This window comes from Herpailurus yagouaroundi, unplaced genomic scaffold, assembly GCF_014898765.1.
Source record: "Herpailurus yagouaroundi ecotype Mexico unplaced genomic scaffold, PumYag 77, whole genome shotgun sequence".
Lineage (NCBI taxonomy): Eukaryota > Metazoa > Chordata > Mammalia > Carnivora > Felidae > Herpailurus > Herpailurus yagouaroundi.
In genome coordinates this window covers 15,431,186-15,457,156 of record NW_024412388.1, presented here as the reverse complement: position 1 = coordinate 15,457,156, position 25,971 = coordinate 15,431,186, and the positions used below count along the sequence as shown (strand labels likewise).

Genomic DNA, 25,971 nt, shown 5'->3' with positions numbered 1-25,971 from the left:
CTGTGAAATCATGACCAGAGGCAAAATCAAGAGTTGGACGCTTCACCGACTGAGCCACCCAGGCGCTCCTAAACCTTTTTAAAAGCTGTTTTATTGACTATATGGCCTTCTACTTTCCAGAGTTTACTATTAAGATGATGTGGTTGAGTAAATAGCAAAATTTTCTTAGTAAGCCATTCTTCCCACAAATATATGGATGCCAGATATTTGCATAGTTCATACCGTGTGCTAGGCACAAATGGTTGTTTTTGGAAAAGGTCATCTTACAAAGTTAAAGGAAGATATTTTCCTTACAAACTTCCAACTCTGTATTTAAGCCACTTATTTCGAGATGATTAAATATACCAAGGTTTATGTGACTTAAATATTCCAAAATTTACATGACTATTCTTTAAGGTCCAGAATAGGCCTAGAATCAGGAAACTTGCTGTCTACTATTTATTTGCTTATCTGCTTATAATTTTATTCCATAGCAGAGTGCCTGTAGAGTCTCTGCTAGTGAACCTACTGGGAATGTCCTGTTATCAGGTTTCTTCCTTACCACCCTTTCCTTGAATTCTCACCCTCCCTCTGTCTCCTTACTCTCTGAAATTTAGGTAACTTACTTTCCTAGGAATCCTTCAAGTGGATCTTACTTGTTTTCTTACATTCTTCATATTTTGGGAGGCAGGCTTAATGAGCACTGTTCTGACCCTTCACTACTCTCTCTGGGTCCTTGCCCTTGACATGTGCAGTAAATGCATATACTGCTCTCTTACTGATATCACCCCTAATTGTGCTAGGCAGATTTCCCCATTTGAGGATTTTAGCATTTGGTTCGGAATTTACTTGTCCACTTTGCTTTCTGCCATCTACCTTGAAGACTTCTAGAATTCATTTTTGGCCTTTACAACCATTGCTGTGGACTCTCGGATTCAGCCTCCCTTTTTTCACTTCCTCAGAGCAACCATATGTGGATACATATAGAACAACCCATATGAAAAAGTCTGGACCTGCATTGTCCAATATGATAGCCACTAGAGCCACCTGGGGCTTTTGAGCACAGGAAACAGCTAGTGCAAATTGAGAAGTGCTAGAAATTATAAAATAAACCAAATGTCTCAGTTTTTATAATGCATACAGGTTGAAATTATGGGTATATTTGGTTAAATAACATATTACTAAGATTAATTTTTGCCAGTTTATTGGTACTTTTTCTAATGTGGCTACCAGAAAATTTTAAATTACTCATATGGATTGTATTTCTGTTGAAGAGGACCAGTCTAGATCTGGTCTGTGCCTAGAATTTTTCTGGTTCTAAGTTTTTGAAAATCTTAAATTTCTCTGAGCATATAGCCTTCATCTTCTGCCTTTCCCTGTTCAGTTTTATTTGCCACCTACAACCCTTAAATTCTGTAATCCCTTTTGATTCTGTGTGACAAGCCCATTCCAGCTTTTACATTCCTTTTGTTTAGTCTTGATCCTATCATTAATCATTAATCCCTAGGTCCCTTTCTTTTCTTAGTTTCTTTTTTTTGCCAATCCCCATCCCTGAGTCAGCCTAACTTATCAGGTGTTTTCCTCTATTCTGGCCCCCAGGATGTAGGGTTCTGCTGTAGAAATTCAAATACCTGTGTTGATGGAATTTATAAACAATTTATATTAGTACAGCTGGACTAACCTAGACTAAGGTGTCATTTAGCCCATCTGTAATCCTTTACTCATCCCTAACTGACTTGCAGTTCTATCCGGCACTGTGCATTTATCCGCACTTTGCCGCCAACATCCGGAATAGTACATATGTGCCGTATAGCTCCAGACGTTATGCGTTGTGGAAGCCCAGCCCCACCATTTCTAATCCTTCTGCTTACTTTTGTTTAAGTCCCTACTGTTTGAAAAATTATTATGAAATACATAATCTTATAAGAGAGTTAATATAACATGTTCAGTTTGAAAGTACAATAAGAAAATAACTGACCACCACTTACCTGAAGAAGTCAATTACCAGTATGCTTGAAGCTCTCATGTACTTCTCCTTTCTCCCTACAGGTAACATTATTCTGAATTTTATTGTAATTGATATTTGTTTCACCACTTGTGTTTGTTTCCTTATACTTCATGGGTGTCTGCAGAATGAAGTTCACATTCTGATTTAGCCATTTATATATGTGACCTTGGTCAAGTTACTTTATTTCCTCTGAACCTCTTTTCCTTTTTCCTCTTCTTCTTTTTTAAAAAAAAATTTAATGTTTATTCATTTTTGAGAGATGGAAAGAGACAGAACCTGAGTGGGGGAGGGGCAGAGAGCGAGGGAGACACAGAAACCGAAGCAGGTTCCAGGCTCTGAGCTGTCAGCACAGAGCCCGATGTGGGGCTTGAACTGTCAAACTGGAAGATCATGACCTGAGCTGAAGTCTGACACTTAACCAGCTGAGACCCGCAGGTGCCCCCCCACCTTTTTTTGGTCAACTCTACCCTCAGTATGGGGTTGGAACTCACAACCCTACTATAGTCACCTGCTGAGCCATCCAGGTACCCCTTTTCTTATTTTTACAATCATTTACTTCATAGAGGTTGTGTATAATTAGTTAGATATGTGCCTGGTAGTAAATAGTCTCTCAGTAAAGGGAGCAGAGGTCCCACCTTTTCAGAAGCTCTATCTTTTTAGTTCCTCTTTCAAGTATGTTTATTTCAAGTTGTTTTCTGTTATTTGGTCTTGTATTATCCTAGGTGATCTCATCCCCTCTGTTTGCAAGGACTGTTTGTTGGTTTTATTCTGCTGATTCCTAGATCCCTCTCTGTAGATGACTTTGCTCTGTATGTATCTAATTGCTCTCTATGCATTTGTACCTGAGGGTTTCTTCCAACAGTTAAAACTCAACATAATACAATTGAATTTCATCATTTTTTCATCGAAAGAGGGAGGAAACAGCTAACGAAAAGAAAGACATAAAGTGAAAATAACCTTGGTGTGTTTGAGGGAAATAAATATGGACAGTGTGCCTCGAGAGTAAGGGGATATGAGGTGAGGTCCAAGGGGTCGCCTGGGACCCAGTCATTTTTGGCTTTATAAGCATCCTTAGCTACCCATCCTCAAATCTTAGAATGTCAACTTCCTTACCTCTTATATCTAGTTGCTGAAAGTCATGCTATTTCAGTGTACTAATTATCTCTCAAATCTGCCTCCTTTGTCTTGATTCCTTGTGCGAGGCCAGATTCTTAATCATCGTGTACGTAGGTAGACTCTTGCAGTAGTTTTGTATCTCTGACGCAGATCTCTTCTCGAGGACTCGTTACTGTTGCAATCGTTCTTTTTATTTAACAGATCCAATGATACCGCTCCTGGGGTTCCTTTCAAGGTAAAATCCTTACTTATCTTGACACATCTTTTCAGTCTGGCCCAATCTAATTCTGTGGTTCCTGCCTCACCTGCCACTATGCTCTGGCATTACTGACCTGTTTCAGGGTTCAGCAGATAAGCCCTGCTTTCCCAAGACTTCATGCTTGTGTTCTACTCATTGTTTTGCCTCCGCATGGTACCCCTTTTCCTCCTGTGGCTGATTGCCCTCACCCATTCATCCACTGTGGAACTGTTACCTGTGAAGGCTCTCTGGAATCTTCTCCAGGGAAGGAATTAATGTTTTTGCTTTGCTTCTTGACCTGGTATTCACACGCCTTATAACGTTTTCTATATTCTCTTACAGTTGAGTTAGGTAACTTATAAACTCCTTGAATATAGGAACCATGTCTTCTTTACCTTTATTTCTGGGATTCCAGTTGATGCTGAATAAAAAATTGTCAAATTGCTACATTTTAAATAATGTATGGTTTGAGGGTTTATTTATTTCATTCCAATTTCGAGTGAAATGCTTTTGTGTGTTTAATGGTTTCCATTGATGGTACTACTAATTAGAATCGGCAGAGGAAAGAAAATCTGAAGTAGTTTTGCCCTTGAGGCCTTGTTATTTTTAAGAAGAGTCAAAAACTTAAAATACTTCATTTAAGGATGCTTCCAAAAGAAAACCTAAGGTATGTGTTGGCAAGTTCAACATAAGCACAAGCTATATGGATTGTGCAGTGTTCGTTGCCTTCTCCCCCCGGTCTCCTAGAGAGACATGTTTTTCTCCAAAATAGCCCTGACCTAATTGATTTGAAGCTTGCTAGCCTAATTAGCCTCCTGTTTTTGCCTGTCTTTGTTTTTGTATTGTCAGGAGCACTTGGTGTATTGGTTGCGGTGGAGATAGGACCATGTGATTCCTAAAATGAGCTTTATCGTATCAGGGAACTGTAACTTATTAGTGAGAATGGGAGAAGACACCAAGTGTTGTGGTAAGACAGAAAATTCCATGGAGTTCCTGGGAGCAGGAAGATTATTGGTGGGTGACTCAGCTGTTTTCTACGCCTGTCTCGTGTGACTGAGAGTGCATGACGTCTGTTTATTCTCGGCAGAGTAAGTATGAGAGGAGTCACATTACACAGCAGGCACAATGTTTACTTAACCAGCTCTGTGATGATCTAAAAATAGCTTATGGGGATTTTTGTTTTCTTACTGCATTTGGCATCATAAGACAGAAAAATCATAATGCAGACCCAATGGCAAGGGCTTTTACTTATAGATAATTTTGAATAAATTGTTGGCCAGTGCTGTTTCAGTTCTTTCACTGAAAGATGAATGCTTTGGTATAAAGCTTAAATAAAAGGTTAGGAAAATAAGAAAGCCTTCTAATTATCCATAAAATAATTCTGCACAATTGCATTTGAGCTTATTTTCTGGACAGATGGACAGTTTCTGTGCCTCAGGTATCTATGTGCTAGCGTTTCACACAGGAACTTTTTTTCCTTTTTGTGAGGTTATAGCAAGTATCTTTTTCAGATGGACATGTTAGTGTGGTATATATTTGCTGGATTTTATGTTAATATTAAATTATGATGGTAATTCTTTTCACGTTGATTTTCCTGTTTTACTCACTCTGTATTCAAGATTTGTGCCATCACATACTGTAATTGGGGTGTTCAGTGTGTCAGTGTTGTTATTATTGCCCCGTGTACCTATTTACATGCTTGGCTCTCAAGGAGAAAGCACTTGGAAGTCTCAGTGTATCTAATCATCATCATCTGTTCATTTGTCTGGGAAGCAGTGAGTCACTGTGATTTATTCGTTTTGACATCTGAGTGTTCTTGCTCTTGGAGGTACATCATTTGTGCAGCATATGAACTTGCATCTCTGAGATTATTTCCAAAGGGAAAAGAAACTGGATTCATGAAGAAGAAATAAATGCCACCTTTCTATGTACAATAATGTTTAAGTGAGTGGGAATATTTGATTGGTCTAGGAGCCTGTAAAATTACATTACTTAATGATGCTTGATGCTCTATATATAAAGTGGGAAATACATACATAACCTTTTTACGGTTGATGAAAAAGTGACTGGAGTATTCAGCAATTATTGCACTTTCTGTGTTTCAAAAAAATATTAAGTAAACATGGGAGGATTTAAGTTTTTATTTTCAGTATTACACTGTTAGAATACTTAGTAGGATTTCTATTTTGGCATCTCTTTACTTGGTACAATCACTAGAAATTTAATATGCCTGGTATGGCATAATAGAATAGATAGCCTCTAATTTATGGCATGTAAATTAGGCCTGACTTGAACACCATTGGAAGGTAATTCCAGCAGTTTCACTGGCCACATGTGTGTGATCCCATACCTGCACTCATCCCAATAGATAAATAACAAGTTGGTCGTTTCTCAGTGGGCTTGAACACCTAAGGACAAGCCATGATGCTTGGGCATGTTCTGAAGAACAAATAAGAAAATGATTTCAAGTGAGCTCATCTATTTCACAGGAGATAAATTCAGATTTAGCGAAAGAGAAAGTAGTTTTCTAGTTCCTGTCATATTGGCAGTTGCAATAGATACTTCACAGAACCTGATTGCCGTGCAGACACAATGTTTGCCTCTGTAGTGGAGGAATTATTTCTGTTTCCTTTAGTCACTTGTAGTGTTTCTCAATGTCCAGGGACATGGGGCTGTTTTTATTTTCTAATAATACCTCTCGCTTTGGGAGGTAGGAAGATCTGTATTTTGGTTTGGTCTGATTCTCCTTGTTACTCTCCTTCCTTGGAAATAAAAGGTAAGAATTTGGGTTTTTTTCCTTCACTGAAACAGAGGAAAGGCATTGTGTCTTGTTTTGTTACAAAAAGTTTTTTTTTTTTTTCAACGTTTATTTATTTTTGGGACAGAGAGAGACAGAGCATGAACGGGGGAGGGGCAGAGAGAGAGGGAGACACAGAATCGGAAACAGGCTCCAGGCTCTGAGCCATCAGCCCAGAGCCCGACGCGGGGCTCGAACTCACAGACCACGAGATCGTGACCTGGCTGAAGTCGGACGCTTAACCGACTGCGCCACCCAGGCGCCCCACAAAAAGTTTTTTTAAATGTTTATTTATTTTTGAGAAAGAGAGTGCAAGCAGGTGAGGGGCAGAGAGGGGGAGACACAGAATCCAAAGCAGGCGCCAGACTCTGAGCTTGAAGCACGGAGCCCGACGCGGGGCTCGAACTCACGGACTATGAAATCATGACCTGAACCAAAGTCAGATGCTCAACCTACTGGGCCACCCAGGGGCCCCTGTTTTTTCTTTTTCTAGTTAAAGTTAACTTGTTGATTTGAGATCTTTTTTATTTTTTTTTTTAAATGTAAACAGGTAGATAAATTTCTTTCAGTGCCGTTTTTGTTGTATTCTGTTTTGATATGTTGTCTTTTTCATTTGTTTTAAGATATTTTCTAATTTCCTTTGTGATTTTTTTCTTTGACCCATTGGTTGTTGGAGAGTGTGCTGTTCAATTTTCATATCTTTGTGTATTTTCCATCTGCTATTGATTTCCAGTTTTATTCCATTGTAATCTGGAAAAATAGTTTTCAGAATTCATGGAGACTTGTTTTGTGGCCAAACTTATGGTTTGTCTTGGAGAATGTTCCATGTGTACTTCAGAAGAATATTTATTCTGCTATTGTTGGATGGTGCGTTTTGTATGTCTTTTAGGTCCAGTTGGTTTGTAAAAGTAAGTCCTGTATTCCTTATTGATCGTCTGTCTGGTTGTTCTGTCAGTTATTGAAAATGGGGTGTTAAAATCTCCTATTACAGAACTATTTCTCCCTTTAATTCTGTCACTAGTTGCTTCATTAATTTAGGAGTTATGATATACTTGTGCATGTGTGTTTATAAGTGTTATATCTTGGCATTGCCTCATTATAATGTTCTTTATGTCTTGTAACAATTTTTCAAATTTTCTAAAAATTTTAACTTCAGTAGAGGTAACATACAATGTTCTATTAATTTCAAGTGTACAATATAGTGATTCAACACCCATACATCACCTGGTGCTCATCACAACCTGTAACAATTTTTGAATTAAAGTATATTTTGTATGATATTAGTGTAGCCACATCTGCTCTCATTTGGTTGTTACTTGCATGGAATAGTTTTTCCTCTTTTCACTTTCAATCTATATGTGTTCTTAGGTCTAAAGGGAATCTTCTATAGAAGGAGGAGGGGCAGAGAGAGAGGGAGGGATCCTAAGCCAGCTCCATGCTGACAGCAGAGAGCCAATGTGGGCTCAAAATCACAAACCACAATATGGTTAGCCAACTGAGCCACCAAGGTCCCCCCCAAACCTGTCTTTTCTGATTGAAGAGTTTAATCCACTTATATTTAAAGTAATTACTGGTAGGAGAAGAATCACGTTGCCATTTTGTTTGTTTGGTTGGTTGGTTGGTTTTGTTTTTAAGATTGTATTTTTAGGTAATTTCTGTACCCAGCATGGGGCTTGAATTTACAACCCTGGGATCAAGAGTGGTATGCTCTACAGCTGAGCCAGCCAGGCGCCCCATTTAAAATTTTCTTTATGACATAACTCTTATTATTTTTTCAAATCATTTTCCCCTTGCTGTCTTTCTAGTTGAGTTTTTGTAGTGTCATGTTTTGATTCCCTTCTCATTTCCTTATTGTGTAAATTCTGTAGATATTTTCTCTCTGATTACCATGGGAATTATATGTAACATCTTAGGTTACAGCAATCTATTTTAAACCGATACAACTTAACTTACAAACAAATTACAAATATTCTACTTCTTTACACCTCTGCCTCCTCCCGTTTTTCTGTTATTGGTGACACAGATAACATCTTTCTATATTGTGTATCCATTAACAGATTTATAATTAGTTTTATGCTTTTGTCTTTTAAATCTTATAAAGTAATATAGAGTTCTGAGGCAGAAGAACAATAATATAGGTATTTATATTTGCCCGTGAATTTAACTTTACTAGAGAACTCTATTTTTTCCTGTGGCTTCCAGTTACTGCGTAGTATTTCTTTTGTTTCCACTTTAGGGACTCCCTTTAACATTTCTTGTGGGACAAGTCTTGTAATGAACTTTCCCAGCTTTTGTTCATCTGTAAATTTCTCTTATTTTTGAAGGACATTTTTGAGGGACGTAGAATTTTCATCTGGTAGGTTTTTTCTTTCAACGGTTTCATTATATAATGTGTCTCATTTGGAGTTTATTGAGCTTCCTGTATTTTTGTGTCCTTGTCTTTCTTCGCATTTAGGGTATTTTCAGCCATTATTTTTTCAAATATGGTTTCTGCCCGTTTCACTTTTCTCCCTATTGATTTTTTTCAATAGGTTCCTTAGTTTCTCTTTACTTTTCTCCTCCTCTTCCTCCTCCCTGCCCCCTCACCCTTCCCACACTTAGTAATTTCAAAGGTCCTCTGTTCAAGGTCACTGATTCTTTATTCTGCCTATTTAAGTCTGCTATTGAATCCCTTTAGTGAATTTTAAAAATCCAGTTATTGGGTTTTTCTACCCCAGATTGTGATTCTTTTTTACAATTTCTCTTTGTTGATGCTCTCATTTTGTTTATGTATTGTTTTCCTGGTTTTCTTAGGTCTCTGTGTTTTCCTTCATTCTATTGAGCCTATTCAAGACTGTTTTAAGTAACTCCAAAGTCTGTTTCTTTAAGGTTGGTTTCTAGAGATTTATTCATTTGAATGCGCAGTATTCCCCTGTTTATGTGTATGCCTTATAAATTGAACATTTGAAAAACGGCCACACCTCCTAGTATTTGCCGCCTGGGTCCTTGCAGGGGAAGGCCGTCACTCACCAGTCCAGTGTGAAGGCTTAAAGATCTTCACAGGCATTTTCTGTTCATACATCTTCCTTGGGCCTGTGTGTGTGGTTTCCCTCCAGTTCTACTATATCCATGGCTACTATTAAATGTTGTAAATTCCTGAAGGGTCTTCTCTGCCTGGTATCTCCTGCCCCCGATGCCTACAGGCCTGAAGTTTCCCTGCAGTTCTCAGCTCAGCTAGTGTGACTGCTTTCTGCGGGACTCCAACCTGATATTGACACTATGCCACTGTTCCCATCAGTGCTCTGAGTATGGCGAGATAGAAACCAGTTTCGTAGGCAACCGCTAGGTAAGCCAAGTCAGAACGTTATGAGCAAGTTCCATTCTTTCTCTCTGTCCCAAGGGAGAAACTGGCAGTTGGGTGGCTTCCTCCAGACTGTGCCATGCCAAGGGAGGGGTTTGGTAAAGGGCAGGCAAAAACACCACTCCATTTCCTATCCTTTTGAGTGTGGTTGTGTAGAGCCAAGGAACACAGTTCTCACAAGATTGAATGTGCCTGGAAACAGTGGATGATCAATTATTTTAGGTTCACAGTAAAATGCTTGTGGAGATATGAGAGAGTAAAAAACTGTTCGGCAGTCATCAGGAATGGCAAGTGTTTTTTTGTTGTTGGTTTTTTTGTTTTTGTTTTTAGGAAAAACTTAAGGATAGGGAAATGGAGTATGTGTTTAATATTTTCATAGCAAGAGGAGGACCACTGTCAACTTTAGTCTTTTTTTTTAAATTTAATTTAATTTTTTAAATTTACATCCCAATTAGCATATAGTGCAGCAATGATTTCAGTAGTAGATTCCTTAGTGCCCCTTACCCATTTAGCCCGTCCCCACTCCCACAACCCCTCCAGTAACCCTCTGTTTGTTCTCCATATTTAAGAGTCTCTTATGTTTTTTCCCCCTCCCTGTTTTTATATTATTTTTGCTTCCCTTCCCTTGTGTTCATATGTTCTGTCCTGTTATCTGTTATCTGTCAAAGTCCTCACATGAGTGATGTCATATGATATTTGACTTTCTCTGACTAATTTCACTTAGCATAATACCCTCTAGTACCATCCACGTAGTTGCAAATGGCAAAATTTCATTCTTTTTGATTGCCAAGTAATAACTTTAGCCTTAATCTAGGTCAGTGTTTTCAAATGTTTTGGTTCAGGGCCTCTTTATACTCTTAAATAACTCTTTGGGATTTGCAGTATTTTTTTCATGTTTCATCTATTAATATTTGCAATGTTAGGAGTTAAAACTGAGGAGTTTAAAAGTATTTACTTTAACATAAAAATAAAGTTCACTTATTGTGGAGATCAATAATATGTTTTTATGTGCAAAAATTTTCTAAGACAAAAATATTGATGAGAAAAGTTGTATTATTTACAGTTTTGCAAATCTTTGTAATACCTGGCTTAATAGAAGCGAGGTGGAATCTCCACCCGAAAAACAAATAACCCAGTGAAGAAATGGGCAGAAAACATGAATAGACACTTCTCTAAGGAAGACATCCGGATGGCCAACAGGCACATGAAAAGATGCTTAACGTCGCTCCTCATCAGGGAAATACAAATCAAAACCACACTCAGATATCACCTCACACCAGTCAGAGTGGCCAAAATGAACAAATCAGGAGACTATAGATGCTGGAGAGGATGTGGAGAAACGAGAACCCTCTTGCACTGTTGGTGGGAATGCAAATTGGTGCAGCCACTCTGGAAAACAGTGTGGAGCTTCCTCAAAAAATTAAAAATAGACCTACCTATGACCCAGCAATAGCACTGCTAGGAATTTACCCAAGGGATACAGGAGTACCGATGCACAGGGGCACTTGTACCCTAATGTTTATAGCAGCACTCTCAACAGTAGCCAAATTATGGAAAGAGCCTAAATGTCCATCAGCTGATGAATGGATAAAAAAATTGTGGTTTATATACACAGTGGAGTACTACATGGCAATGAGAAAGAATGAAATATGGCCCTTTGTAGCAACATGGATGGAACTGGAGAGTGTTACTCTAAGTGAAATAAGCCGTACAGAGAAAGACAGATACCATATGGTTTCACTCTTATGTGGATCCTGAGAAACTTAACAGAAACTCATGGATGGGGGAGGGGAAGGGAAAAAGAAAAAAAAGAGGTTAGAGTGGAAGAGAGCCAAAGCATAAGAGACTCTTAAAAACTGAGAACAAACTGAGGGTTGATGGGGGGTGGGAGGGAAGGGAGGGTGGGTGATGGGTATTGAGGAGGGCACCTTTTGGGATGAGCACGGGGTGCTGTATGGAAACCAATTTGACAATAAACTTCATATATTGAAAATAAAATAAAATCTTGTTTTCAAGGAAAAAAAAGAAGTGAGGTGGAATCTCATATGTGGTTCTGTGCTCTACTTGTTGCAATATATTAGCTGAAGTATAAAGAAAATACAGTATTACACAGGTGTGTAGTTGGGAAAGGGAGACATTTTATGCAAGTTTTTTCAGAAATGTGTGATAATCCTTTGATGCTGTGTTAAACTCAGTAAATGGTAATTTCTTAAACATTAGTTACATTGTTGAATCTGAATCCATATTATTGAACTTTTGGTACTCTGGTATGTTAAAACCTGCTGGTCTGTCTTGAACTTGAATTAATTATTTAGTATTATATGATTTTGTATCATCACATATTGGTCATTTGAAAAATATTGCTTCACTGAGTTATACACATAATTTGTATTAGTTTAAAAAATCACATTCTCCTTATAAAGTCTTACACATTGGGAGGCGCCAAGCTCATGGTGACAGATACATGTTTTCAGTAGTCTAATTTTTATTTCTTGACTTTAACTTTATTATTGGTAACAAATCCTTTTCATTTTCCTTGATGTGACAGACTCGTTTTGTTCATTTTTAATAAACTGTCTGCCACGTACCAAAGTCTTCACAAGCATACTTGTCTGTTATTTATTCTTTCAAGTAAGATGGTGTTGTGTGTAGTTCAGCTTGTAACGCAAGCAGTGGAGTAAGTGCCGTTTCTTAATAGAACCATCTTACTTTGGTATGCTCTGGAAGTGCTTTATTTCTCATCTTGTTTAGTCACACCAAGTATTATGATGACATGTGCTGAAGCTTTTTTATCATATGGTTCCAGTTTTCTAACATCTATACATGACCAGATTATAGAGATGGAGAATAGATTTGTGGTTACTGTGAGGTAGGTGCATGAGAGGTGAAGGAAGAAGGAAGAAGGCAAGAATGTGCCTGTGGCTACTATGGGGCAGTCTGAGGGATCTTTGTAAAGAACTTTCCTGTATTGTGTCTGTAGTGGTGGTGACACAAATCTATACGTGTGGCAAAATTACCAAGAACTAAATACACACAAAAAATGTGTATGTACAAAAAAGTGGTGAATTATGAAGAAGGTTGACGGGTTATTCCAATGCCATTTTTATAGATTTGTTGTACTGTAGGTATTTGTTGCTATTACAGAAAACTAGGTAAAGAGCATGTGTAGGGAAACTCTGTATTTTTCAAACTCCATGTGAATTTATAAATCTGAAAATAAAAATTCATAACTTTTTCGTTCTCGTAAATGACATTAAGTACTGACTTTATTTCTTTAAATGAGTGCATAGTGAATGTGGGAGTGAAGAGAGCAAGATTGCAATTTTCCTTGACGTTTACTAACACACCAGTAGTTTTACCCACCTTGCTTTTTTGTGTCATTAGCACAGGCTAATAATACCTTAGCATTAATGTGAGGAAAGGATTTTACCTCACGGACCCTCTAATTAAGGTCTCAGGGATGCCCAGGGATCAGCAGTCCACCCTGAGAATCTGTGGCAAAGAACTTCAGCCTTTATTTAGCTGAGGAAAACCAATAATATGCTTAAGACTGTGTATGGGTCTCTTCTTCTCTTTCCAGTGTTTTATATTGTGTTCTTGTTTGTTGGATGTTATTTCACTTCTGTGAAAACAGAGTTATGGACGTTTGTAAACATACAACGTTAGACACGAGAAGAGTAAGATTTTGGAATTAACAGCTTTCTACACCTGTGTTGTGCAGTATGGTATCAACTAGTCATATCGGCTATTTAAGTTTAAATTCTAAGTGACTAAATGTGTATAAATAACACTTAAATGGAAGTAGTGGTTATAGAGTTCCAGTTTTGCAAGATGAAAAAGTCCTATGGATCTTCTGTACAATGTGCATATAATTAGCATTGCTGTACGTTTATTTTATTCATTAAAATGTTTTTAGTGTTCATTTATTTTTGAGAGAGAGAGAGGGACACACAGAATCTGAGGCAGGCTCCGGGTTCTGAGCTGTCAGCACAGAGCCCGGTGCGCAACTTGAACTCGTGAGATGGGAGATTGTGGCCTAAGCCGAAGTTGGGCGCTTAACCAACTGAGCCACTCAGGCGCCCGAACAATTGTCTGTTTTAAGTAAATTATTGGTGTAGCTGTAGGTAGTCTTTTTATTCAGATTTTAAAAAGTATTCCCAGCTCTGAATGATACAAAAAGATTTGTCTCTAGCACTTATATAGTTTAATATTTTACATTCCAACATTTTATTTTTTACTTCTATTTTTAAAAAATTATTTAATTTTGAGAGAGGAGAGAGAGAATGAAAGAGCACGAGCACAAGCGGGGGAGGGGCAGAGAGAGAGAGAGAGAGAGAGAGAGAGAGAAAAGGAGACACAGAATCCGAAACAGGTTCCAGGTTCTGAGCTGTCAGGACAGAGCCCTACATGGGGCCTGAACCCACAAACTGCGAGATCATGACCTGAGCTGAAATCGGAGACCCAACTGACTGAGCCACCCAGGAGCCCCTACGTTCCAACATTTTAAATTAATATGGAATTTTTTTGGTGCTATGAGCTGATGGTATATATTCATCTTTTTCCCACACAATTTATTAAGTAGTTCTGAGCATTTTCCTACTGATTTGAAATGCTACCAGTACCTTCTATCCATATGTGTGCTACTTTCAACATTCTTGGTACCATTCATTCCATATCATTAAACGTTGCTCTATATCTTTTTTTTTTTAATTTTTTTTTTTAACGTTTATTTATTTTTGAGACAGAGAGACAGAGCATGAATGGGGGAGGGTCAGAGAGAGAGGGAGACACAGTATCTGAAACAGGCTCCAGGTTCTGAGCTGTCAGCACAGAGCCCGACGCGGGGCTCGAACTCACGGACCGCGAGATCATGACCTGAGCCGAAGTCGGCCGCTTACCGACTGAGCCATCCAGGTGCCCCGCTCTATATCTATTTTAATGAGTGTAAAAGATTATAGCCTATGGCTGAATAAATTGTTTTATATCTCTATCTTTTATTGGTTAAATTGGGAAGTTCTTGAAGGTTAAAAAGCCCGCAACAATGTATCCTCACCCTCATTTATGTACATAGCCATAGCTATATATAGTGACTCCTTTGTGCTAGATTTCAATAAATATTGTTGCCTTAGTTTTAATTGTGATTTATGAGACGACATTTTGTGTTCCAAAAATATATAGAACTTTCAAAATACAGAATTCCTACTGTATTTTCTGCTTTGCTTTGTTATTTTCTGTGATGTGAAGAGGAATGTGGAGGATAGAGGTTATTTTCATTATGTAATTATTATAAAAGTAATCAATTCTTTTGATTCTTGAAAAACGAAAAACAGGTAATAGAGAATTATATAAAATAAAACCACAGGTTTTATCCTATACTTTCCTTCCAACTCCCATTCCTCAGAAGCAGCTGATGCTAAACTAAGTTTGCTTAGGGAAGACATCTTATCTTTATACATTTATGAACATGTTCTATTTTATATATCAAACATAACTATATAAGTAGGCTGCATTTATATTCTCTCATTACTGACTATAACATACTTAACTTATTCATTAGAAAAACATAGAAATTTAGCATGTTCCCCCCCCACTTTTTTTTTTTTTTTGCCCTTATGAATATATCTTTTCCTTGAAATGGAACTGTGTGTCAGACGGATAAGTTTATTTAAAATGTGGTAAGAGGATGCCTGGGTGGCTCAATCAGTTAAGCCTCTGACTTTTGATTTCAGCTTGGGTCATGATCTCATGGTTCCTGGGATTGAGCCCCGCATTGGGCTCTGCACTGCTTGGGATTATCTTTTTCCTTCTTTCTAAAAGTATATATAGGCACACTTAGGTTTGTTGCAGCATTACTGTTTTTAACGTTTGTTTATTTTTGAGAGAGAGCGACCGTATGAGTGGGTTAGGGGCAGAGAGAGAGACAGAATCCGAAGCAGGCTCCAGGTTCGGAGCTGTCAGCACAGAGCCTGCCGCAGGGCTCAAACTCAAGAACTGTGGGGTCGTGACCTGAGCCGAAGTCAGAAGCTTTGCCACCCAGGTGCCCCTCAGCATTATTTACAATAGCCAAATTCTGTAAATAGCCCAAGCGTCCATTGATGGATGAATGGATAAAGAAGATGTGGTGTATATGTATAGTGGAGTATTATTTAGCCATAAAAAGAATGAAATCTTGTCATTTGCAACAACACTAGTGGAGTTAGAGAGCAGAATGAATAGTGAAATAAGTCAGAGAAAGACAAGAATTCATGTGGAATTTAAGAAACAAAGGGAAAAAGAAAGAAAAAAGACAAAGCAAAAATCCCCAACTCTTTACTGTAGAGAACAGAGGTTACCAGAGGGGAGGTTGGTGGGGGGGATGAGTGAGAGAGGGGGAAAAAGATGAAGAGTAGATCATGATGAGCACTGAGTAATATATAGGATTCTTGAATCACTATATTGTACACCTAAAACTAATATAACACTGTGTGTTAACTATACTGGAATAAAATTAAAATAATTTCAGGGTCATTTGGGTGGCTCGGTTGGTTGAGCATCTGACTCTTGATTTCAGCTCAGGTCATGATCCCAGAGTCTTGAAATCGAGCTCTGCGTTGGGCTCCATCCTGAGCGTGGAGCCTGGTTAAGGTATTCTCTCTCTCTGTCGCTGTCTCCGTCTCTGTCGCTATCGCTGTCTCTCCCTCTCCCTCTCTCTCTCCCTCTCTCTCTCCCTCTCTCTCTCTCTCTCTCTCTCTCTCTCTCTCTCTCTCTCTCCCTCTGCCCTTTATCCCACTTGCGTTCTATCTCTAAAATTAAAGAAAATTTTAAATAAAATTTGGTATTATCTAATAGCCCTTTGGAAGGTTGTGGCAACTTTTTCAATCAGATTTGCATGTGCACGCACACACATGCACAGTATTGAATTTATTAGGCTTTATGTCAGAATTTGTTTCAGGTGAAGGAGGAGTCTTAGGAGGAATAACCTTTCATCTCAGAGTTGTATGTGAAGTGCTCAGAATAGTGCCTAAAACATAGTAAGAGCTATAAATGTTTTGTTTTAATTCTTTTTCTTGGCTTAAGTTCATTGCCATATGTGGCAAAAATTAAAAATCCTTGTTAGTTTTTTACATACTTATATATTAAAAATGATCACATCTGATCCTATGATGCTGTGTTAGTGTGTCCTGTCTTGTAATGGAATTTACTCTCAGATTTTTATCTTTAATTATCCACATCACTGTTTCTTAAATAGTTATTATGGACTTAAAGGTTATGTTTGAAGCACAAAGACTATTTTGATTGGCTTGTCTTTACTGGCATTCTGTTAACAGTCAGTTAACATCTTTTGCTAATTGTTTCTGTTGTGTTCTTATTTCCCTAAGTTAATATAAAGGGATCAGTGTTCTTTGAAACATAAAAGTAATGAAGGGGTCCCTGGGTGGCTCAGTCGGATGACTAGCTGACTTCAGCTCAGGTCATGATCTCCTGGCTCTTGAGTTCGGGCCCTGCATCAGGCTCTGTGGCTGACAGCACAGAGCCTGGAGCCTGCTTCCCATTCTGTGCCTCCCTCTCTCTGCCCCTTCCCCACTCACTCTATCTCTCTCTCAAAAAATAAGTAAGTAAATAAATAAAAACATTAAAGAATAAAAAAAGAAGAAACATAAAAGTAATGAAAATGAGAATGCAAGTAAACTTGGACAGTGAACTGATAGCAGCTTCAATATAAATTATTCATGTATATATCCTTGGAGAAGTAAGTCTTTGTGATACCTTTGAAAGTATTACAAGAGAAAGGAGATGAAAAACCAGTGACAACCACTGAAATGATATTCCACTGATCCGTCCTGAGTTCTCTCTTCATTTGATACCATGAAACTTGTTCATAGAATGTTCCTATTCAAATATTTGTGTTATTTTTCAAGAAAGTATAGTAGTAAATTAAACAGGTTATTCCAGAATGACTTGATCAGTAAACTTGTTGAATTGTGTCATTAGAAATGCAGAAAAGAGATAAAAAGCACAGCAGCAGCCTTCACAGCTGCGCCCTTCACAGCAGCACCAGGTACGAGTTAGTTATATCATTCCTAGGAAATTTGTAAAACCAGGCATAAAGAGTGAAATAACCCTCTGAGAGAAAGCCAAGTGAGCAATTGCCAAACTTCCTTTATCAGTGCCTCTAGTAAAATCACGTACTGCTAACGGCACAATGGCGGACATAGTGAAAGAGGAATCGCTTCTGTGTGTGGCTGTCATCAGATGTTATGTGTGCCTTGCATTTACATGAAAATTTGTAGAATATGAATCTGCTCTTGGCATACATACAATTTGAGTAGAAGAAGAACTTGATTATGTGTTTGTCTGTTTAAAAGAGCAATTTCAAGCTGAAGGAAAAGAAATTCTTTTATTAATAATCATTTTAAGAGCAATGATACAATCCCAGTATTGACAGGGAACCAGCAATTTGTGTTGCCAGGAGTGGTGCTATTAACGAATGAAAGAACTTGTGCCTGAATGGTAATTCACATGCTGCTTTTTCAGTTAATTGTAGGTGTGTTGTCTTAGATGGGTCCAGTGTTGGAGATATTTGTGAAAATTTTGAATAAGGTCAAAAATGGCCAGGATGCAAATTTTCAGCATCCTCTGTGGAAAGGAAAATGGGCTGTTCTTCCTTTCTGTAGTACTCTAGCTGTGAGAGGACGAAATTCTCACCCAACTTTTTGAGGTATAGAAGGAGAGAACATTTCTTTATGTTTTTATAAGTCATAGATCTCAATGTTGTATTTAGAATCTTGATAGTCTGAAGCTTATGCTTCAAACAACACCAACTAACTGTTGAGAATAAAGTGTCAAGATTTCCTAAAACCAATAAGCCTTACTACTGAGAATATGAATTTCTTAACACTTGGTCACTTTCTTTAATTTGATAAAGAATGAAATTGATGTTGTATTTTACAACTGTATCCAAATGTGGTAATTGAACTTGATGAAATAGTTTTCAAATTTGAGTGCAGCCAGAGTTAGTAAGAAATCCATTCACCACTCTTAAATTGAAACTGTAAACTTGAATTAGAAAGTTAACTTTAAATTTAACTTTACGTTAAATTTTACGTAAGTTAACTTTACAGTTAACTTTACATTAACTTTACGTTAAATTTACTCCAGCCTTCCAGAGTTTGAGTATGAAACGTACATATATGTAAACTTAGTGTTTGAAACGGTGCTAAAAATTATCTTTGATGAGAAACCATGGATAACTCTTGGGTCATATCTGATGCAATTATCACCTATTTGATAGATGTGAGATACTCGCAGTCATAATTTTCAATTTGTGGCCAGATTGAGTAGAACTATAGTGAAAAGGGAAATTAACCTGATCTGGAACCTTAATGTCAGTTATAGAGATGGGTATAATTAGGTTACCATATTGGAAGATTGCAAACTATCCTCTTCGTCCAGTAAAAAATTGTTTTTTTTTCCCCATTGATGTTGTTGCGTTTTCATTATTTGAAAGTTATGATGAACTTTTCAAAGATTTTATTTTTATATGATCTCTACTCCCCAATGTGGGGCTTGATCTAATGACTCTGAGATCAAGAGACACATGCTCCACTGATATAGCCAGCCAGGGAGGGGCCCTTCAGCCAGTTGCTTTAAATTGTTAATCCCAGCTAAACTTTCACTAAAAGGTCAGCAGATGCCAAAAATTGTAGAATTCTCTTTTAAAGCAAAGTTAGAATACTTTCTAGAGGTATCATTTAATTATTTACCTTGGGTAACACACTCGAAATTCCTTTCTTTCTTTCTTTCTTTCTTTCTTTCTTTCTTTCTTTCTTTCTTTCTTTTTTTTTTTTAGAGTTTATTTCTTTTATTTTGAGAGAGAGTACATATGAAGAGGGGAGGGGCAGAGAGAGAGAGAGAATCCCAAACAGGCTCCATGCTGTCAGCAAAGAGTATGATAAGGGGCTCGATCCTATGACCCTGGGATCATGACCTGAATTGAAATCAAGAGTTGGATGCTTAACCAACTGAGCCACCCAGGCGCCCCAACACTAGAATTCTCTGATCCTTGATTTCACGTGTAAAATTGGCACCATGATGATAACACGTGAATGACTATATAGTAAAAGTGACGTTACCTCATTTAATCTTAGCAACTTCCTTATGAGGTAGGTGTGTTATTTCTTTTTACATTCATGGGAGAGGTAAGTTACTTGCCCAAGTAAGTGGCAGTTGTTAGTATTTGAATTCAGGTCCTGTGTCCATTGCTTTTGCTAGTATTTCATTTTGAACATGTTACACGTATTGTTTTTTTCTGAAGTCAGTAGCACGTAGAATATTAGTCTGTAGCATTTAACATGGGTTTATAATAAAACGTTTATATTCCTTTTTCAGAAGACTTGTGGTAAGTTAGTAAATATTACCACTTAAGTCACACTTTTTTCCAACTTTCTGTAGATTTTTATGTAAAAATAAAAAAAAGGTCCTATAAAAGGATTACGGTGTAAGCAGTGGAAGAGAACAGCAATAACATAATAACATAACAGTTAACCTCGTGAACTGCTAATTTGTTCTGGGATGTCTTCCTCAATGGTTTTCTTTACTTGTGGGGTATTTTGGAAAGCTCATCACAGCAGTAACAATTTCTTTCAGCTATGTTTGATTTTGGTTGTGGCATGATCTGTCCATTTCAGAAATAGATGAATTGATAGTGAGCGCTCTTTGTATTTCAGTTATCAAATAATTGTACCTAGTCATTGGTTTGCAGATGTCTCCTTATCAGGTTTTAGGTAACCTGTCGCAGATGCTGCTCTGATCGTGAATTGCTCCATATTGTGGTACAGATAGAAACCACACTAATGAATACATCTGTCAATTTCTTTTTAATAATTTGAGTTACCATGCCATATATATTCAAAATATGATATTGTTACTGCCATTTTTTGACAGACCCCATATCCCTCTGGACAGAATGCAGGTCCAACCACGTTGGTATACCCTCAAGCCCCTCAGACAATGAATTCACAACCTCAAACCCGTTCTCCGGTAAGTAAGCAGAAGCTTGTTCTAGATAATATTTTCCATCTAAGTTTGTGTTTTTAATAGCTTGGGTTCCTTTGGCTAATTTTTTTTCTCATTTTTAGATATTTGTTCCAAAGCCAATTTATTTTATTATTGTTATTAATCATTATCATCATAATATTACTATTATCGGTTAGCATTGCATTTTCAGACCTTTAATATAAGGAATAATTTAAATTAAGAAAAAGAAGAAATGGAGCTTTATATCTTCTTTTACTTTCCTGTGGCATGATATTAAAAAAAATCTGGTTGCATTCAAGTTCACTTCATTTCAGCTCTTAATTTGTTATACTGTTGAAAATTCAGAAAGAGAGTAAAGCACAGTGATTTTAGAAGTAAATTAAATTTCATTAATTAGACGCAAATTCCGGTGGTTTGGGAAGTAATAGTTCTAAATCAGTGTCACTAGGTCAGTTCTAATCATTTGACAGTTTGGACATATGCATGACATACACCAGTGGTGTATTTGTTTTTTCAGATGGTAAATAAATTGTCATACAAATTAAAATGCTATCATCCTCTTTGCTCATCCTTTACATGGATTGCAATAAATATTGCAAAGCCTGAGAATTTATTCAAGGTTCATCCTTCTGTTTCACAAAAGTATATAGTGGCTTCAGCTGTCCATTCCTTAGAACGTCGTTTCCTGCCCTGCATGATTAGATTTTGCCAGAAGGTGCTTCTGTAACATCTCACATTGTATCTCACATCCCTACTTGTATCTCAGCTCTGTGTTTTCCTCAGAATACAGGTATCTTCTTTTGGTTCCCCACCCCTGCTTTTTTTTGCCTGTAGTACTGGAGTATTTCATTGCATTAGCTTCTATTCATTTGGTTTTATGCATGAACTGAGAAATGTTGAAATGTATGAAAGATTGCTCAACAAACTAGAGATCATAGACTGCACCAAAATATAATCTTTCTTACCCTCTTTCTGTCTTCCTTTTCCCTGTTGTCCTCTTCTCCAATACCTGTTCTTAGATCCTGGTTCTCCCCAGAGGGTGGAAGAACCATTCTAAAGAGGTGGGACTTTGGTCCTAGTTGCCTGTTTGCTTGTGTCTTTTTTTGCTGAAATGATCAACAAGATGTCTGATGCAAGTTGTGTTCTGAGAGTGGTTTGGGGATGTGCATACTTTACTACTTGGAGTGGGCCTGAGATCTCACCAGGTTAATTTTAGATAGGCCCTGCTTATAGTCATTAAACACGGGACATTATGGTAAGCTCTTACTGCAAAGAATTCTATGGCCCTGTTCACCCCCCCACCCCCATTTATAATTATTGAAAGAAAAGAAATTTACATGGTTAGAACTGGCGCAAAACCTGACTGAAGAGCTGCATCTCTAAACCAGTTTTTTTGACAGCCCAGCAGAACAGTGCCAATACATTGCACAGACAACTGGAAGAGGAGGAAGGTTTTGGAACAGACTCCCGTTTACAGGTCCTTGGCTGGAAGAGGCTGGATAAAATACTGCATTGTAAGCAATATAACAAACTGTACTTCTTGCAGGCAGTGGTGCCTCTGGCACTCATTATTTTTGACCACATCCATTTATTGGCTGATGAACAGAAATGCTCTGATGGCTTCTTCTCTGAAAGTCTAACCTAGCATGGCAGTTTCTGCCAGGCATAGTGGGGAAAAGAATAACAAATTGGGTGGGTCTTCTTAATTGGGAATTAGACAGGAGTAATTTGGGGTTTAGATGTTTCTTTATTTTAAACTCAAAGAGGGATATCCCTTTCAGATAAATTTGATTTTAAAAGATAAATTTCAACGCTTCTTTTTCCCTCTTTCCATTTTATAATTGAATATCAAAGAGGAAATTGTCTGTAGTTGTCAGCCATTTTTCTGTGGTCATAAACTCTTCAGATACTATCCTCTATGCAATTTTTGCCATCTGCTCTGCTAGTGACCATTACCACCCCCATTACTAAAAACCACACACATAACATTCCATTACATATCCCAAAACAAGTGCAAGACTAGCAAACCCAAGACTACTCTTGCTTGTTGTTTTGGGTCCAGTTTTCTTTATTTCATTTGTGTTGGTGCTGGGAGGGTGAAGATGGGATATGGAATTTGGCAGGATTGCATTTTCCTTTTACATCCCAAGTTGCCATAGTCTAGTCTCATCCATCCCACAGCTATCCCAACTGGTGAGGAGAGGTAAGCTGTTGCACTAAGGAAGGGACCCTTCCCATGGCTTTGTAGAGCAGCTAAAGCTTACTCCATTCTATTTCTGCATTAATGGGCCATTGGCAATTGCACAGTTTAGGCTATTCTGTTCTTCCCTGGACAGCTGCCTTTGCAATCCAAGTGGCTTCAAGTGGCCCCTGCCCTCTTTCAGGTTATCTTTTTGTCCATATTTCTATTTGATGCCTGGTATCTTAGTTAAATTCATATTGTTGAAACTCTTGTTTAAAAGCAAAAACGTACTGATTAGTTACCTATCTGTCCCGTTTTCTGGTTGTACTGGAACTCTTTAAACAATAGTTTATTTTTAAATAGCCTCTAAAATAGTGAAGCTATTAAATGCCTAATTGGAAGAGGGGTAACAGTTTGGTTTTTTCAGTAACCTGTATCCACTGGTTATTTTTCTGTTTTGTAGTGCTAAGTGCCAAAGATACATCAGTGTTATGTTGGCCATGCCCTGTTGCCAACTGTGCACAGAAGAGTGAGTGAGTGAGTGAGTGGGTGGGTGGGTGGGTGGCATTAACATTGGATCCAAGTTCACAGAAAGCTGCTTTCTTTAATATCTACAGTCCTCACCATCTTAAAGACCCCTCGTAAAAAGAAAAAAAAAAAAAAAAAGAAACGAATGTGTCTATTTTTAATATGAGCCAGCAGCGACTACAGTTTGTTCTGTTGCTTACAGTTACCCACAGGACTAAGACTATTGTCATTCCAAATGAAAAACTCAATAGCCAATGGTGACTAGTGCAAAATAGACTAGGGTACTTTCCCACTAACTTGTGTTGGTTGTTTTTTTTGTTTTGTTTTGTTTTTGTTTTGTTTTTTGTTTTTTTGAAGTATATGTGTAATTTTATAAGGTACTCCTCTTGTTCATAGAAAGTTATCTTTTGACTGGACCTTCCAAATACATGAAGTTGCAACTTTTATTTTAGAGCCTTAGAAATGGGACCTTTCTGTGGAACAGTGATAAGACAGGTACTGCTGTACTCAGGTTAATTTTTTAACATGGCCCTTCTTTCCCATTTTCTTCAAAAGTGTCATGAAGAAACATCTCACTTCCACCCCCTACTTTCATACCACATGGGTGGTATTGCCTATTCTTGAAACTTGATGTCCGTAGTAGAGGTATGATCTGCTTTCTTTTCATAATTGGAAAACTGCAAATAGAAGACCTCAGTTTCTGTGAAGAGAAAATGTTCTGCAAGAAGAGTATAGCTGCCATTGTCATCATTCTGAAAAACGATTTTACAATAATTCACAAATATAATGGCTGACCTAACACAGTCTAATCATGTAGGTCATCAAGAACTCATTAAGTTATGCTGAATAACTTCAAAATGTGTTTAAAACACATTTCATTACTTGAATAATAGGTGGTGTTTTAGTCTCCAGGGTGAATTCTTGGTAGAGCAGTCTTCAGCCATCTCCTACTCTGTGGCATGAGCTCCACTGCATGTAGTTGAAAATTATTTACATGAAATAATGCCAGTTGGGGAAATAATTCCAAATCTTTTGCACGTAATTTGAATTCTGAGTCTGAGGGATTGTTTCCTAGTTAATCTTTAGTCTGATTCACCTGTAGTGATGAGTTGACCGAAGGATGGCTCTAGTCTAGGAAAGAAAATAATTGAAGACATAGATTTTAGTTCCTTAAATGTATTAAAGTAAAGCCTTGTGTGGTTTGCTTTTCAAAACCGCTTTGTAAATGCTTTGTTTTCACTACTAAAGAGGGTGGTTAATATTTATTATTTAGATAGTTAATGCATTAGTAGCCAGTCCAGACACTATGTCCTGAAAAGTTTTCTCTCTCCTTTTTAGTAAAATCACATTGGAAGGCAAGTTAGTGCTCTGATGAAGAATTATTTGATCTTAGAGGTTTAGTATGTAAAATTTTATGGGTGGAAGACCTTTTTCTTTCATTCTAAGTTAGGGAAATTAGGTGTTGGAATATATATTATCTGCTTTCAAGCACGGTATTTAGCTAAGGAGTTATATTCTGTTTTGTTTTTATTCTCAGTATCAGATAGCAGTAGGTGCATATGTACAGTGTTGTGCTGTTGTGTATAAACAGTGATTGAGAGATTTGACTTCTTTCACTCTTTTTTCTTCTTGAGCTGATAATAGTACCACTTTGATTAATCGTGTTGGAGAGTGATATTCTTTACCAGCTGTTTGCTTTGGTATGCCTGATACTAAACTTTACTAGTTAATTGTATTTAAATATATATATATAGTTATTTATATATTTAAATACATATTTATATATTATAAATATGTTTATATATTTATAGATATATAAATGAAAATTTTTTTAAGAAATAAAGGAAGATACTGAAATTTCCATTTCATGTATGAGATACCCCATTAAACTTAAGTAAATTTGAAATCAGTCCTTTAACATTCTTTATTTCCTGTTGGACATTTTAATTACCTCCTGGCTATTTCTTGTAATATAAAAGCTTTTCTCATTTCCTCCAGCTATATCAATTGCATAAGCATACTTGACTTTTTCATGTTTGTCTTAATATAACCACTTAGTATTTCAGACTTTCTTTTTATTTTAGGGTTGTTTTTTTTTGTTGTTGTTGTTGTTGTTTTTAATTATTCCTATCAGAAGGATACCCTTACGTGCCTAACAGCTTAGCTGTTTCTCTCCCAGCTGATAAATGACAAACTATACCTGGTAGTGGTGTTAACCTGTTGAATCTTAGTACCTGTCTGTCACTGTCCTGCAGCAAAGCTTTGACTGTTTGTGTTTTGTTTTTTTTTCTCGTGGGTTTTTTTCTTTTGGCATATTGTGTGACATTTTGGTTTTTGTTGTGGTGTTTCTGACTCTTTGTGCCTTTCCTTTTGTGTTTGTTTTCCCTCCTTTTCTCAGTTTGCAGCGGGGCCTCGACCTGCCCATCATCAGGTACTGTACCCTTGCCCCTTCACTATCACCCGTAATACTAGGCGGGGGTGCCAGTAGCTGCTGACTCTGAGAATGCTGCCGTTCCAGGGGCCACTCCGCTGCTCTCTCCAGGAGCTGCAGCCTCTTGGGGTCCTCTTCTCATCCTTCACTAACCTCACAGCACTCTGTGCGTAACAGACCCATTCCCTTCTGTTTATGGGAGTTTTTTCCCTCAAAATAATTGCTCTGAATGTAGAGAACCCTGACATTGTTTTGATAAATTAACCCCCCCCCCCCGATTTTGTGGGTATCTGTACTGTTTACATTTAACTGAGTGGAACAGGCAACATTCTAAGG

General features: G+C 37.5%; 1 protein-coding gene across 30 annotated transcripts in view; it reads left to right on the top strand.

Moving 5' to 3' along the window:
• EIF4G3 (eukaryotic translation initiation factor 4 gamma 3) overlaps window positions 1-25,971 on the top strand; it is a 286,899-nt gene that overhangs the window by 106,369 nt on the left and 154,559 nt on the right. For 7 of the 30 annotated variants that reach the window (XM_040463709.1, XM_040463643.1, XM_040463611.1 and 4 more), the window contains exon 1: window positions 25,603-25,635. Coding sequence is in view for 23 of the 30 variants with exons in the window: in XM_040463621.1 (XP_040319555.1) it covers window positions 20,468-20,497; window positions 21,514-21,555; window positions 21,895-22,008; window positions 25,603-25,635 (219 nt within the window). In the remaining 7 variants the exon portion in view is untranslated. Of the gene's footprint in view, window positions 1-4,408; window positions 4,430-20,401; window positions 20,498-21,513; window positions 21,556-21,894; window positions 22,009-25,602; window positions 25,636-25,971 lie in introns of those variants that run through there. The other 23 variants (XM_040463808.1, XM_040463782.1, XM_040463699.1 and 20 more) reach the window with 12 other exon arrangements.